At 33.4% G+C, this 16078-nt stretch overlaps 1 protein-coding gene and 1 pseudogene across 1 annotated transcript; one reads left to right on the top strand and one right to left on the bottom strand.

The window, feature by feature from the left end:
- Positions 1 to 1486: 1486 nt before the first annotated feature.
- On the top strand, positions 1487 to 7868 carry LOC107843399 (leucine-rich repeat receptor protein kinase HPCA1). Its single transcript, XM_016687670.2, has 19 exons — positions 1487 to 1758; positions 2190 to 2313; positions 2857 to 2928; positions 3031 to 3105; positions 3315 to 3386; positions 3470 to 3631; positions 3726 to 3800; positions 3879 to 3950; positions 4070 to 4141; positions 4243 to 4311; positions 4393 to 4467; positions 4552 to 4623; positions 4701 to 4835; positions 4917 to 5389; positions 5461 to 5613; positions 5716 to 5855; positions 5947 to 6166; positions 6322 to 6557; positions 7019 to 7868. Exons 1-19 carry the CDS (start codon positions 1674 to 1676, stop codon positions 7532 to 7534), a joined length of 2898 nt encoding a protein of 965 aa, XP_016543156.2. The 5' UTR covers positions 1487 to 1673; the 3' UTR covers positions 7535 to 7868.
- A 756-nt stretch (positions 7869 to 8624) lies between these two features.
- On the bottom strand, positions 8625 to 15782 carry LOC107844469 (annotated as a pseudogene).
- Between the last annotated feature and the right edge of the window lie 296 nt (positions 15783 to 16078).

The raw sequence follows: 16078 nt of genomic DNA, 5'->3' as shown, positions 1-16078 counted from the left end.
ACCATCATAACAGTCACTACAATACTAACCATCATAATTATCACCACCAATAATATTAATCACTAACATCAATCATTGTCACCACAACCACCATTATAAGTCATCCCCACTATCACTAACAAACATAAATATTTTTTCTCAATCAAATACTAATAATTTTATTGTATTAAATTACATACTTTTTTAATATATAATTAATTTTTTATTTGAATTTTATTTTTTATTTTATTATGTATACAAATAATTTTTTTTTACACATTCAGATGTTGAAAAATAAACAGTCTTAATTATTCAATTTTCAGATCTAGAAACAACATCTTAATCATTCAGATGTTCATTCAGATTCAGACGTCTGAATCATAAAAAAACCAAATAGGGCCTAAATAAGCAAGCTATAGTATAAAAAGAGTTGAAAGAATTCGATAGGAGTATTAGGTTAACGAAAATAAACCATTAAAATTTAAGCATTAGAATACACTATCTACATTTTTCTTGGGGTGCAGCTTTTTTCGAACCTTGTATGAATCGCGATACTTAGTGCACCAGACTACACTTTATTAAATTCATATTAGATTAATTGATTAAAAAACATAAGAATTATGTGACTTGTAATTAGTTTACTAAAGATTTAAGTTGAATAATGTTGAATTAAACTGAATACAAGTAATTTTTATGTAGTATTCTTCACTTTATAGTCCGTTCGAAAAAATATATTTACTAATAGCTCAAAAAGAAGTTTAGTCATGACACTAATAAATTCATTGTTAATATATTCTACATTTGGATCATCATCATGCTATGCCTTAGAATCAAAGAAATTTGTGTCTTTCTCTTTTTACCTGGTACGGCGTATAATGGAAGGGAAACAATGCCCAGTCAGAGAGTCACTTCAATTCACACACGGCAGAGTCGAATTCCGAATTTAAACTTTATGAGTTCAACTTATAAGTTTTTTGAAATCGAATCCATCATATTCTTAATGTTATGGATTCATGTTTTAGTTATTTACTGTTTGCTTCAATTTTATTATTCCTCCCAATTTATCAAAAATAAAAATAAAAATTCACATTCCTTTATTCAACAACTTTTTAATAATACGATTCCATTTTATTCTTTTGGATCCCACTTAAAGCGTTTAACACTAGTATGAAAAAAAGTCAACTAAGAAAAAGTATTAAAGTGTTTTTAATAATGCAATTTGATAAACATAATAAAGTTTTCTCTTGTTTCTTAGACTCTGTGCTCGATCAAATGGTTTCCCATAAATTGAGATAAAGTGAGTAATTTTTAAACATAAATTTATGTTTTGAATAGAAAGTACTGAATTAAGATAACCTGATACCATAACGATGAATACGCCCCTCTACGGCATTATTATTCAGTAATAATTATCTCACAATGCTAAACTGTCAGTGGAGGGAGGTGCAAAACGATGATGATGATCATAAGTATGAAAATGATTTCCAATCGGTAGTGGAATTAGACAACAGTTAAATTGGCTTCTAAGATAAGTTAAATCATTAAAATGTCATATTTGCCTAACTAGCTTTACCCACCCACTATGTGAAAAAGAGAAAATCCCTCCAACTTTGCTTTGTATATTTCAGCAACTAAGTGACCAAATGTATCAAAATTAAATCAGACATTTGCTGATCTGAAGCAATTTTTGAACCATGGCAGCCACTTGGCTGTTACTTTGCTGTTTTGTCTTCTCTTGTAGTATCCATTTAACATACAGTGTCACAGACCCCAGAGATGGTAAGAACTTTGTAACTAATTGCATACATGTTCACTAAGTTCAAAACAACGTTGTAGCTTGTGAAAATTTTATGTTTATAGTTCATATTCTAGTGAAATATTGACAAGAGTCGGATCTAGTATTTAAACTTTATGAGTTCTACTATTTGTTGCCTTTCTACTTCTCCACTTTACGAGTTTTACTATTTGTTGCCTTTCTACTTCTCCGGAGGTAGTCGTATGGACTGCGTACATCTTACCCTCTCTGGACCCCACTATGTGGGAATACACTGGATTTGTTGTTGTTGTTGTTGAGTTCTACTATTTGTTGCAATTTTCGTAAACTTTTTCTCATAAATTTATGCTCTGCGTTGAAAGTACTGGGATGAACATGATACTGCTATTCTGCGTCCCATCTGAATAAAGATACATATACTCTTGCTTGATTGCAGTTACAATACTTCGATCACTGAAAGATCAGTGGGAAAATATACCACCTAGTTGGCAGAAATCAGATGATCCTTGTGGAACATCATGGGAAGGTGTAACCTGCAACAACTCAAGGGTAACTGCATTGTGAGTATGCTCGTGCTTTTTACTATTTGTTATTTTTAGCCTCCAACATCTAGGGGTCATTTCATTTATGTTCTAGCTGTCTGGAATTATGATGTAGGAATTGTTTACGAGATCAATAATAATGTAGTGATTGTTGTACGGTGAACAATAACATAGGAATTGTTATACATGATTGCATAAATAAACGGCATTTCTTTTGATAGATACTCTTATCCACATATCAGTAATCCATGTATTGCATTTGCTGTCATATATTCAATCCATACAAATACAAAGATTATCGTGTAAGTTATAACAAGGTTAGTTTCCAAGATTAATCTCCATATAACTTGGGCAAGTTTAAAACCGGACACAACATTGTATTAGTTATGTTGTTATACAAGATTTACATTTATAATCTAATAATGTTGTATGAGTAAAACGAAAATTTATACAGAAAATAAACTTTATATACTTCAAACCATGCCTTGCCTTAGTGTTTAAAATTGTTGTTTCACCAGCGAAGCACTTGTTAAGCATTGATTGTGTTTATTGTTTCATCAGGGGATTATCAACGATGGGACTGAGAGGAAAATTAAGTGGTGATATTGGAGGGCTCACTGAATTAATTTCCTTGTGAGTTGGTTTTTAAATCAAATAAACTTCTGTTGAATTTTAGTAATAGCTTGTATTTGTCACCATAATTTGTTCACTTCAGCTTCTGAACTTGCATTGCAGAGATCTGTCGTTCAACCGAGGACTTACAGGTTCACTTTCTCCACGGATTGGGGATCTACAGAAACTAAACATATTGTAAGATTATTAAAAGTTGATGGTCTTGACTCTTGATTGTATAATGTATTACCCGTTATGTACACAAAAGCGATAGGATATTACATTTTCGTCATAGATGATTATTTAATCTTCTTTCTTCTTAGTAACTTGTATCATGATTCAATCAAAATTTCTTCCAAAACATACATGACTTGCATATATGTAAATGTCTCTATTTTACATTTCAGAATCCTTGCTGGCTGTAGCTTCAGTGGCAGTATACCGAGGGAATTGGGAAAACTTGCTGAGTTATCATTCTTGTATGAATTTCTCAGCCATATTAACTTATGATTATTGTAAGTGTTCATCAGTTCACTTAGTTCCATGTCATTTTCTTTGACAGAGCACTTAACTCGAATAATTTCACCGGTGAGATCCCACCAACTCTTGGCAATCTGTCAAAACTCTACTGGCTTGATCTGGCAGATAATCAGTTAACAGGACCAATTCCTGTTTCAACCTCCACAAGTCCGGGATTAGACCTTCTAAAAAAAGCAAAACATTTGTGAGTAAACCTTATCTATTAGTACGACATGCTGTTCTTAAGATAGGATATATACCTCTTAAGGTCTGACTTCTACGTTATGTCATTATCGCAGCCATTTTAACAAAAACCAACTTTCAGGCTCCATTCCGGACATTCTTTTTAATGATGACATGGTGCTAATACATGTGTAAGTCAAGAAACTGAAGAGGGTTCACATTATTCTCCCGGCTCCGATCCTCACTTTGTGAACTTCTGAAAATGGCAGACTGTTTGATGGGAATCAACTTAGCGGGAGCATTCCATTTACACTAGGACTTGTTCAGACAATTGAGGTTCTGTGAGTAGAATCGACCATCTTATTTATCCCACCTTTCATACTACTCTACCTTTTTGTTTTGGATTTATATGCTTGTACTCTTTTCCTTTTGCTGGTATTCATTCACCTAACATATACAGTCGGCTCGATAGAAATGCCTTAAATGGTAGCGTCCCATCAAACCTTAACAATCTCTCAAGCGTTGCAGAGTTGTAAGAATACTTTTACCCATCATTGCTCATTGAATTGTTTTATTGAAATTACTAATTTGCAGATTGAAGTAGTCCTTTTGTGCTCTTGTTTTTTCTTTTAGGAATTTGGCTCACAACGAACTGTCCGGTCCTCTTCCAGATTTAAGTGGAATGAATTCCCTTAATTATTTGTAAGGCTTGTATGAAAAATGTACAGAATCATGATTTACTAAGTTGTTTCTCTATGATACATGATATTCCTTCTCTTCCAGGGACTTGAGCAATAATTCCTTCCATAAATCGGAGGCGCCACTATGGTTCTCGACTTTACAGTCTCTCACCACTCTGTGAGTATTAATCAGTTATGAATGCAACTATGATATCCAAAATATATGAAAAATCTAAGTTGGAAGAACTGATGTTATGCTCAGTGTCATTGAATATGGCTCACTCCAAGGATCAGTGCCTCACAAACTTTTCGCTTTACCTCAATTACAACAAGTGTGAGTATCGTGATCCTAACTGAATTTTCCATGTCTATTACGCACAATGGTTGGAATAATCTTAGTAACTTATGCAGGAAGATGAGGAACAATGCATTTAATGACACATTGAACATGGGTGGCATCAGTGGCAGGCAACTCACACTTGTTGATTTACAGAACAATGAGATTTCCTCAATAACACTAGGCTCTGGATACAAAAATACCTTGATGTGAGATGGTTCATTCTCCTTGTCGTCGATTAGATTGTGTTGATTTTTGCTTTCTCCTTGATTGCTTGTGGTTGTCCTCAGACTGATCGGAAACCCTGTGTGTGACACGGCCCTTGGAAACACGAAATACTGCCAGCTTCAGCAGCAATCCGCAAAGCCTTACTCTACCAGCCTAGCTAATTGTGGGAGCAAATCGTGTCCTGCCGATCAAAAAGTTAGCCCGCAAAGTTGTGATTGTGCTTATCCATATGAGGGAACATTCTACTTTAGAGGACCCTCTTTTAGGGAGTTGTCCAATGATAATACATTCCATTCACTCGAAATGAGCCTGTGGGTGAAGTTAGATCTCACGCCCGGTTCAGTTTCTCTGCAGAACCCCTTCTTCAACATTGATGATTATCTTCAGGTGCAGTTAGAATTATTTCCACCAACCGGAAAGTATTTTAATAGATCAGAGGTTGTGCGGATTGGATTTTCCTTGAGTAACCAAACTTATAAGCCGCCTCCAGAATTTGGACCATACTATTTTATAGCATCTCCATACACTTTCCAAGGTATAATTGCACTGAATCTTTTAAAGCTAGAATTTCTAATAGAATACTAACTTAAACTATAACTGTGTCAGCCGAACGTGGAGAAACTTCTCTTAGCTCAAGACAAGTTATTGGAATAGCTACCGGGTGTACCATCCTGGTCCTCTTGCTTGTTGCTCTTGCAATATATGCTATTCAGCAGAAGAAACTTGCAGAAAGAGCTATTGGAATGAGTAGACCATTTGGTAATATCGTCTTCTACTAAGTTCATCAATGAGTTATGTATGTTCAGCATGCAAGTTTTAATTGAACTAAAAGGTTTGATTACTTTGACCTTCTTTGTCCAGCATCGTGGGCTCCAAGTGGCAACGACAGTGAAGGTGCACCACAACTAAAGGGATCCAGATGGTTTTCTTACGATGAACTTAAGAAATCCACAAGTAACTTCTCAGAGAGAAATGAGATTGGTTCCGGTGGCTATGGGAAGGTATGCTATGAGAATCCATTGTAGATACAGAATAAAGAGGATAAACTCTTGCTCAGCTACCTTTCTTATTTGCTAATGTTCTGTTTTCTAGGTCTACAGAGGAACGCTTGCGAATGGGCAAGTAATTGCTATCAAAAGGGCTCAACATGGATCCATGCAAGGAGGACTAGAGTTCAAGACAGAAATTGAGTTGCTTTCCCGGGTTCATCACAAGAACCTCGTTGGTCTGGTCGGATTCTGTTTCGAGCAAGGTGAGCAAGTACTGGTATATGAGTATATGCCAAATGGTTCGCTCAGGGAAAATTTGTCAGGCAAGTTACATCCTCCTATGCACATAAAGATTACTTCCTATTGATAGTAACTAAAATTAACCATATCTATGTAAAATATAATCCAAAAAGTTCTAAGCTTTAGTAATACCTCTAAAAGGAGCAACTCAAAATGACATTTCCTCTATGTTCTACAGGGAAAACAAACATTTATCTAGACTGGAAAAGGAGACTTCGTGTTGCACTTGGTTCAGCCAGAGGATTAGCTTATTTGCATGAACTTGCCAATCCTCCTATTATTCACAGAGATGTGAAGTCAACTAACATTTTATTGGATCAGAATTTAACAGCGAAGGTCGCGGATTTTGGCTTGTCCAAACTCGTGTCAGATAGCTCAAAGGGTCATGTTTCAACTCAAGTTAAAGGCACATTGGTCAGTGCCACAACCTTCTTAATTCTTTCGTCAAACATCTTATAGCTCCGTGATGATGTGTTTTATTAAGATGAATTTGTTGAAGTTACTTGTTTGTTGGATCACTTTTCAAAATGTCTACTCTGCTTATACAAGATCTTGAGTATGCTACTGAATCCTTCATTGCCTTTGTTCATTATATCCATAACCAAGATAGTGAATTTGAATTCGTATAAACTCATAGTGATAACGAATGTTACTAACTATTTTAAGATTTTACTTCTCATGACTAAGGTCTTTATTTTCTCAGAATATTTCCCCTTATTTTACTTGTAAATTTGAAAGCTATAATTGCCCTCTAATTTACTACTCTTTTCCTCTAATTGAAAAAAATACTCTTTCTGGTTCAAGAAAATGATTGAATTTTGTTGAACTATGTGCATGATAATTGGAGTTGAATTTAAGACTTGATTACATTGCAGGGTTACCTAGATCCTGAATACTATATGACTCAACAATTAACTGAGAAAAGCGATGTGTATAGTTTTGGTGTTGTAATGCTGGAACTCATAACTGCAAAGCAACCAATAGAGAAGGGGAAATACGTTGTTCGAGAGATGAGAACAGCAATTGATAAGAATGACGAGGAGCATTATGGCTTGAGCAATATGATTGATCCAGTCATTAGAAGCATACCAAATCTAATTGGTTTTACACGGTTTGTGGACGTGGCGATGCAATGTGTTGAAGAGGCTGCTGCTGATCGTCCAACGATGAGTGAAGTGGTAAAAATGCTTGAAACTATTCTTCAAAATGATGGTCTGGAAACTAATTCTACATCTACATCATCATCGATAACGGATTTTGGGACAGCTATAGCTGCTTCTAGACATCCTTATAATAAGGAGGCTCTACAGAGAAGGGAGATCAATGATACTTCTCATGCTTTTGATTACAGTGGTGGATACACTCTTCCAACAAATGTGGAACCAAAATAGGGACAACCAAAAAGAGGACTTGTCTCTGCTCTCTCTCATTCTTTAATTTATTCTTCTCTAGTAAAATTTTTGGAAAATTGGTGAAAGGGATAAGAGAATTCGGTTGTTGCATTGTCCCTGTATTGGCTAGTTTTCTAGTGATATCACCGCGAGTCTGACATATATCATGTATAGAATCAAGAATGAAGTTCAGATTTCCTGCCACCGAGGCTTACAGTCTAGTGGTATCAGCGAGAGTCTACTATACACTAATTGTGAGTTTGATTTTTACCATCCTCCGATCCTCAAATGAAATAGAAAAAATTTAAAAGGAAAAAATCGTGATTTTCTACCATGAAGGTTTAGAATACTGTACCCGTTTGGTGTGAGGTATAAAGGATAAGTAGTCCCGGATAAAATAAAGAATTATTTTATCCCATGTTTGGTTGGAGGTATTAGTTAATATCGGGATAACTTATTACACCATAGTGATGGGATAAGTTATCCCATATACATGATAGGATAAGTTATCCCGAGTAATCCCGGAATTAATTATTCCGGGATAACTATTTCCCAACCAAATGACAAGTGTGAGTTCGATTTTTACTGTCTCCTCCCAATTACCTGATTCTCCAATGTAACAGAAAAAAGTTGAAAGGGAAAATTGGGATTTTCTAGCTAGCTAAAGAAGTAAAAAAATAAGCATGATCATGGTATATTTTGTGTCAATATTTCATGTTCTAGTTTGGTTATTCTGTATATATACTGGTCATAGAGAGTTCATGAAAGTAGTTTAAAGTTCTCACAAACATGAAAAGGGAATGAATGAAAAGGAGTAAAAATAACATGTTATTCATTTACTAATTGTTCCGACTTACCAATCTTCAATTTTTAAACCTTTTTTTCCCAAGTAAAGTTAATGTCCACACACTGTCAACCTCACCTTCGAGGTAGAGGTACGGACTGTGTACGCTCTACCCTCTCCAGACCCCACTTTGGTGGGTATGTTGTTGTTCGATTAAATATTTGTCCAAACGACTATTTGTTCGTATAACACACATGGCATACAACACAATTACACGACATATTTTGACTATAAACAACAAGAAACTAAAGTACAAGAGTAGACCTTCAACTTCATCTAGAAATTAAATGTAATTTTGCATGACCACTGAGGCAGATGGATTAGTTTTACTATACCCTCCATCAATAACCAAATTAACACCACTCACATACTTAAGACTCATCACTTCCCAAATAAACAGCAGCCTCATCAGTATCCTCTAGTTCCAATATTGTCCCTTTAAGATTAGCAGTTTCCATAATAATTTCCTCTGCTTTTTCCTGATCAATTTTCCCCAAAATTTCCCTAACAAGTGGTGTAGCAACTATATATGGAGAAATGCAATTGGCTCTTATTCCATATTGTCCCAATTCAACAGCTAAATGATTAGTTAGTCCAACTACAGCATGTTTTGATGAAGCAATGCCAGCAATTACAGAAGCAATACTTGAAGTGAATAAAATGCTTCCTTTTTTAGTTGGTATCATAACTTTGGCTGCAATTTTGGCACCTAAAAATGCCCCGTAAACATTGACTTCGAATACGTTCTTGAAGTCGTTGTAATCCGTGGCTAAAATACTCGGATTCTTCATGTTTCCGGTTATGCCCGCGTTGCTGAACATGATGTCTAGCTTTCTGTACCTTGAAATCTCTCCTTCTATCGCATTTTGCATGTCGTTTTCATGTGTCACATCGCAATGCGCGAAGGAGATGTGTCGTTTGAGCCTAGTTCTTTGCACAGGACTCGACCTGTTGAGCAGACATAGTATAATTAAGTAATTAACAAGTGATGGGACACGAGAAACCACGATACACTTGACTAATTACAACTGTCGTTTCTTTAGAGACAATTAAAGTTTTTAGGTGAAAATATCACACCACCTATGTCATCTCGAACATCGTCTACCACAAGTCCACAACCTTGGCGCCATGTTTTGTAAAAAGACGAGTTGCGGCCTCTCCAATTCCACTAGCTCCACCTGTGATTACTGCTACTTTACCTTCTAACCTGCAGATCAAATGTTCTTTAATCTTTACTTAATTGCAATGACCATATTATACATATACAAAAAGGAAAAAAAATATGATTCCTCCAAATAGTTACAGAACTAATAGTTATTATTTCATAAAGTACCTTTCTTAATTTTTTTTTTTAAATAATAACTATTAACTGAGTATAGTACTAATTTTGAGTCGGTAATAGTCACTCACCTTTGATAATTGGAGTTACCGATGAAGGAATTCACATTTTTTTGGCTAAGGAAATAGGCTCAAGAACTATTTGCTAAAGTACTTCGTTAATACTAATGGAAAATAATAATATTAATACTAAGAAAATATAAACTATGCAACAGATTAAACAAATACGTGTAGTACTATAGTTTATGGCGGCTATGTATGAATTGTCCCTTTGACCATTTGAACTTTATACTTTAGTGCTCCGTCCATATTCTTTTGTTAGAATGTCTTGGTAATTTTTAATTCTAAAATTTTTATATGACTAGTTTAATATCATAAGATTGATTAGGAATTGTTTGGTTTGGAAATAATTTATGTTGGAATTAGTTAGAGCTTATTTGAATATAATTAAAATTTGATCAATTTTTTCTTTTTTTTTTTGATATTTGGTAACATTAAAAAATGTTTAAAAAAGCAAAAAATTGATTAAAAAAAGTAAAAAGTGAGAAGTTGAATACCCTTAGATTTTTATTTTTTAGATTAAAATTCTTTTAGGTTAGATCAAAATATTTACCTTTTTATCCCTTATATTTTTCTCCAATTTCAACAATACCTTAAACTTATAACCCTTAAGTATACTATTTTTCTTTCTCTTTCTTTTTGCTACTTCTCTTCGTCTTTTTCCTTCACTTGTCTCTTCATTTTTCTCCTTTATTTTCAGAGAATCCATCATTACATCAGAGGTTTACATATTTTTTAACATAGCTAAGTTGTTACAAACTTGCAATATTACAATATAATACTATTTTTATATAAAAAATTACTACAAAATTTATTTTTTAATATTTAAAAATAAAAAAGTAACTTAAATTTATAAATTGACATCACATAATTACTTTACGTTGAAAGTGCATTTAAATAGAAATTATTTTTGAATTATTATAATTAAAAAATATAAATAATTCACCTTATTTATGGTGTTAATAACTTTAAAGACATTTAAGTCATTTTGACAATAAAAAAAATGCTTAACATCACTTGTTTACCAAACACATCAATATATATTTTTTTTATTTCAAAACTTCTATCCAAACACTATTAACTACTTAATGTATAAATACTTATTTTAAGCTTTTAATCACTTAAACTAAAAAATTATCTTTTAATCCTATTGAAACGGACTCTTATTATGCTATTATTTCTTATGAATATTTATTTTATTGTATTAAAAGTAACATGTATTGCGTAGTTTTTAAGAAGTTGTTTATTTTCAAAAATATCGTTGTTTGTTTATAAAAATATCATTCACCTATTTAGTTAAAAAAAAAAAAAGGTTTAAAAACTCCTAAGGTACTTTTGTCATTTTTATTATTTTATTTTGAGATAGCTAATTATTTCGATGCTAGTTATTTCACCCTCGGATATAAATAACTTATTCTCATACTAATTAATTCTAATATATTTATCCTAAAATAATAATAAAAAAAGATAAAATAATATTCCTAAATACAAAATTATGGATGCTTCTCCAACATATCAAATACTAAATATGGAAGGGCCCGTGCACGGGCCCAATATATGTTATTTTTTTGTCTCAATTTATATGACATAAATATAATTTAGATAATCAATCATATTTTTGGTATGTTTTTAGATATTTTAAGTTGTTAACTATTGTAATTTGTAATATTTTTTATGTAATTTTCAAATAATATATGTTACTCTATTGGACAATTTAGGTAAAAGTGACAAAAAAGTTTTAAAAATGAGGTGTAGGTGACTCAAGTTTTAAAATTGAGTGTAGGTAACAATTACTTTATTAGTGATTAAGAAAGTTGAAAAAGTTTGAGAATAGCCCACAAGTTTTTAATTTACACTTTTGTCCAAGTAAAACCTAATATAACTAGAAACAGAGGAAAAAATGTGTGTTTTCTCTCTTTTCTCATTATTGTTATTTTCTCTCTCTTCGCGATTTTTATTGTTCATTGTTGCTGCTGTTTTATTCATCATTTTGTACTTCATTATCATCATCACCTTCTTCATTATCATCATCATCTTCTTTTTGTTGACCATTACTGTTGTGGTTACCGCTACTGCTACTACTTGATCAATTTTTTAGGTCAAATTTAGTTTCATACATCTTTTTGACATTACTTCATAGGCGACATTGGTAAATAAAATTATAATTTTTAGTTGAATTTCTAATCTGAGTACACTGCTACTGCTGTTTTTAAAACGATGGATAAAATTTGAACATGAACCCAACAAAAGATTAATCTATTTCAACAGATGACTCATCTGTAGCGATAAATGAGTCATCTGTTGTAATAGAAAACTCATATGTTCAATTCATGTTTATGGTTTTATAGTGTTGTAACATGGATGGGTCATCTGTTGCAACAGGCGAACTATCTATTGCAACAGAGCAGTCATCTGTTAATATAGATTACTCACCTGTTGCAATAGAACCTGAAGTTGATTCCAACAGATGACTCACTTGTTGGTATTTATGTTGTAGAATATAGAACCTAAAGTCGATTCCAACAGATGAGTCATCTATTGCAACAGGTGATAAATATGTTGTAATAGGTTAATGATCTTTTGCAATAGGTGATTCATCTGTTGGAATCAACTTCAAAGGTTCTGTAGTACATCGCAATAGGCGAGTCATCTATTGGAATCAACTTTAAAGGTTCTATAGTACATCCCAATAGGTGAGTCATCTGTTGCAACAGATGTATAATTTGTTGCCACAGATGAGTCACCTGTTCTAACATATAACTCATCTGCTGGAATGAGCTTCAGATTCTATAGTACTGTAACATGAATTACCAATAGGTGAGTCATTTGTTGCAACATATAACTCACCTACTGCAACATAATATTCACCTGTTGCAACAGATTACTCATCTGTTGGGGTTCATGTTATAGTACTATACAATCATTATTAATTTTATTATCATGTCATTATCAACTTTTTTTAACAAATATCTTTATTTAGGTACCTATAATGAGGAAATCAATAACAATAGGGGTGAATTTTTATGGTGAATGGATTGAAAAGAGCAATCGATATGTTTGGCATTGGAAGAAGGGTGAAATGCTAGAGACGATAGTTATGACAGTCCAAAGTGATATTTTGTAAGATGATTTTTTGAACTTAATCATCAACTATTGTGGACTGAATTGTCAACTGGAAGAACTCGTCATCAACTACATGCACAACTTCTTTGAAAATCAGAGGGTACTACCTTTCAAGATAACCGATCAGGTTTGGTTGCGTGCTTATCTTACTGATTCATCTAGGGAGGTGTTAAAGGTGTGCGTGGTTGAAAAATCAATAGATAATGAGAACTAAAATATAGAAGAATAAGAACAACAAGACATCTTTGATGATAAGATGGATGATCTGGACATGAATATTCCAGATAATGATCAAACACTTACGCCCATTGTTGCAAGCAATAGGGTGGGCATTCTTCTCAATAAACATAGTTGGATAATTGTCAAGATGATGAGACTGGCTTTTACAGGGAAATGTCATTCAAGAATAAGACAGAACTATGTACTTTGTTTATTGCTTGCTTGAAAAAAGATTTCAGACTAAAGAAGGTTATTAATTCGAGCAAAGTCTTTTTCTTTAAATGTGCTAATCTGAACTGCAAGTGGTGGTTGATGGTTGTGAAACACTTAAGTTCTGACAGATTCATCATTAATATTTATGAAAAGTATCACAGATGTGGTTCGGATCATTTACGATCCAAAATTCTCACACCACGGCAAAGGTCCTCAGCCAATATTTCTAGAATAAATTCCCCAATGACAAAGGCCCTTCTACAAGTGACATGGAAAATCAACTCCTTACAAAATTAGGTGTTACGGTCAGTTATTGGAAGATATATACAGTCATGGGGATTTTCAAGGACTTGGTTAGGGGGACACATGAGCACGGGTATACAGTCCTCAATGCCTACCATTACATGCTTGATTCCACAAATCCCAAAAGTAAGATGATATTGTATATTGATGAAAACGGAAGGTTTAAGTACTTTTTTGTATCCTATGGTGCTTGAATTCTTGATTTTGAACATTTGAGAAAAGTCATAACCATCGACGGGACTTTCTTGAGGAGCTAGTATAATGGAGTTTTGCAAGCGGCGGTAGCACAAGATGCAGAGAGTCACATCTTTCCTGTCTCTTTTTGTGTAGCGGACTAGGAATATGATGTGTCGTATGAATATTTTTTTGAACAAAATCTGAAGCTGCGTAAAAAATACCGAAAAGTTATGTTTTATTTCAGATAGGCATTCAAATATCCCAAAGATGGGTTCAATTTTCTACACTTCAACTCACTTTGGTTGTGCATGAGGCATCTTGGAGATAATATTCGAAAAAACTTTCACAATGAAAGGATCGTGACTTTTTTTTATAAAGAAGCTAAAACATATAATAAAGATGAGTTTTTTGATCCCTTCAATCAAATAACGGATATGCATCCCAAAGCAGCACAACATCTTGAACGTGTCGATTTTGAGAGATGGAGCCATGAATTTTGTCTGGAAAATAGGTACATTTTTATGAATTTAATGTCTTGTTTGAGTTGCAAGTTTAGTATGATGTAGTACTAAGTGTCTCTACTAAGTGATTCTTTTGTATAAGTATAATATTATAACGTCAAACATAGTTGAATCAGTGAATTCATTATTTCGCGTTGAAAGAAAATTTTCCATTGTGACTCTATTTGATGAAATAAACAAGAAGTATGGCAAATTATTTCACGAAAGACATATGCAGTTCGCGAATGCAGGAACTACTAGAACCGAAAAAACAAATATCAATGAACATCAGTTTGGGGAATAAGTTATTTACTCATCAAATAGCATATAACAAGTTCAGTATCGATGGTCATGGTGATGTTGCCATGTTCAATCTTCAAACAAGATCTTATATGTGTAGAGTTTTTGACTTGGACAAAATACCCTGTCCACATGTTATAACAGTGCTTCGAGCTCAATATGGTACGCAATATGGAACTAGAATTTGTGAGTGCTCGTCTTCATATTATTCAGTGGAAAGATATATAATGGCATATAATGAGAATATTAATCTGATGCCTCCCAAAAAATCATGGGTTGTTCTTGTAGAGCTTTTGGGGTGATTAATATCTCCTCCATATATTGACCCAAGCACTATCAAACAGAGAAGAAGGCGATATAAGAGGAGGCGTGGAGTCAGAGAATCATTTGCATTAAGAAAAAATAAGTGCTTTGTATGTAAGAATGCTGTCCACGAAAGAACTACATGTTCGGATCGTAATGCACCATGATAGTTATAATAGTAAAATTTGTGTTGCTGTTTGTTATGGACTTTGATATTTTTAACTCATTGTTGTGAATGTAAATGTAATTATTTATTATATGAAATATCTTTTTATTAACTTGTGTATTAATAAAAAGAGGTAAAACAAGAACTAAATACAACAGACTACAAATATATTTTCAGTAGACTACCTATCTATTGCAACAGATGGACATTTGCTGAAAGAACACAATATAGTTCATCAAACTGGAATGTGTTCTTCCCACAGATGATCAATCTGTTGTAACAGATGGGTAATTTGTTGTAACAACACAATACAATTCTTTCCACTGGTTTGTATTGTTCCAACAGATGGTCCATATGTTGAAAGAACTCAAAACTCTATGTATTGCTACTGGATTAAAAATTGTGTCAAACGCTCAATCACTATCTCCAACCGTCGACATATTGAGAAAAAGAAATAGGCAGAATGAAAATTAAATAAGAATGAAAAATTCAAAGTTGATCGAACTTAAATTTTTTTACTAAACAAAAACAAAATACATTAGGTGGGTAGATCGGATATAAATTAAAAAAAATACATATACTAAAAGAAAAACATAACTTAATTACTTTTATCATCGTTATTATTTTTATTATTATTGTCACCGACCAATCATCAACAGGCAGCAGCAGCGCCCTCCTCAGCTTGCGAATCTCTCGGACCATCCTTACTCTCATGGCGCCCAACTCCCATTACAGGTCATTAACCTGCCTCTGAAGTTCCCGCACGGTGTCGCATACAATAGCAATGTCTCAAATAGGATCAACCATATCTCGAACACACATAAACTAAAAAAAACGTAAACACAAAAGTAAAGAAAAAAGACTGAATGTAATATGACACATACTACCAACTGGGTAGATTTACATAAAAAAAAAAAAACTTACCTGAGTCAGGAAAAGAAATCTGGTCTTTGAAGAGTGATGATGTCCAAGCAACACCTCTTTTTATATGATGATAC

Source organism: Capsicum annuum, chromosome 10, assembly GCF_002878395.1.
Source record: "Capsicum annuum cultivar UCD-10X-F1 chromosome 10, UCD10Xv1.1, whole genome shotgun sequence".
Taxonomy (NCBI): Eukaryota; Viridiplantae; Streptophyta; class Magnoliopsida; order Solanales; family Solanaceae; genus Capsicum; species Capsicum annuum.
This window is presented reverse-complemented; position numbering and strand designations above follow the sequence as displayed.

What these genes read in the sequence shown, in the direction of transcription:
- LOC107843399 (XM_016687670.2), top strand. Translation starts at nt 1,674, where the DNA reads ATGGCAGCCACTTGGCTGTTACTTTGCTGTTTTGTCTTCTCTTGTAGT. An exon ending in TGTCACAGACCCCAGAGATG is followed by an intron (nt 1,759 to 2,189) that starts GTAAGAACTTTG and finishes GCTTGATTGCAG; the next exon opens with TTACAATACTTCGATCACTG. An exon ending in GGATACAAAAATACCTTGAT is followed by an intron (nt 4,836 to 4,916) that starts GTGAGATGGTTC and finishes GGTTGTCCTCAG; the next exon opens with ACTGATCGGAAACCCTGTGT.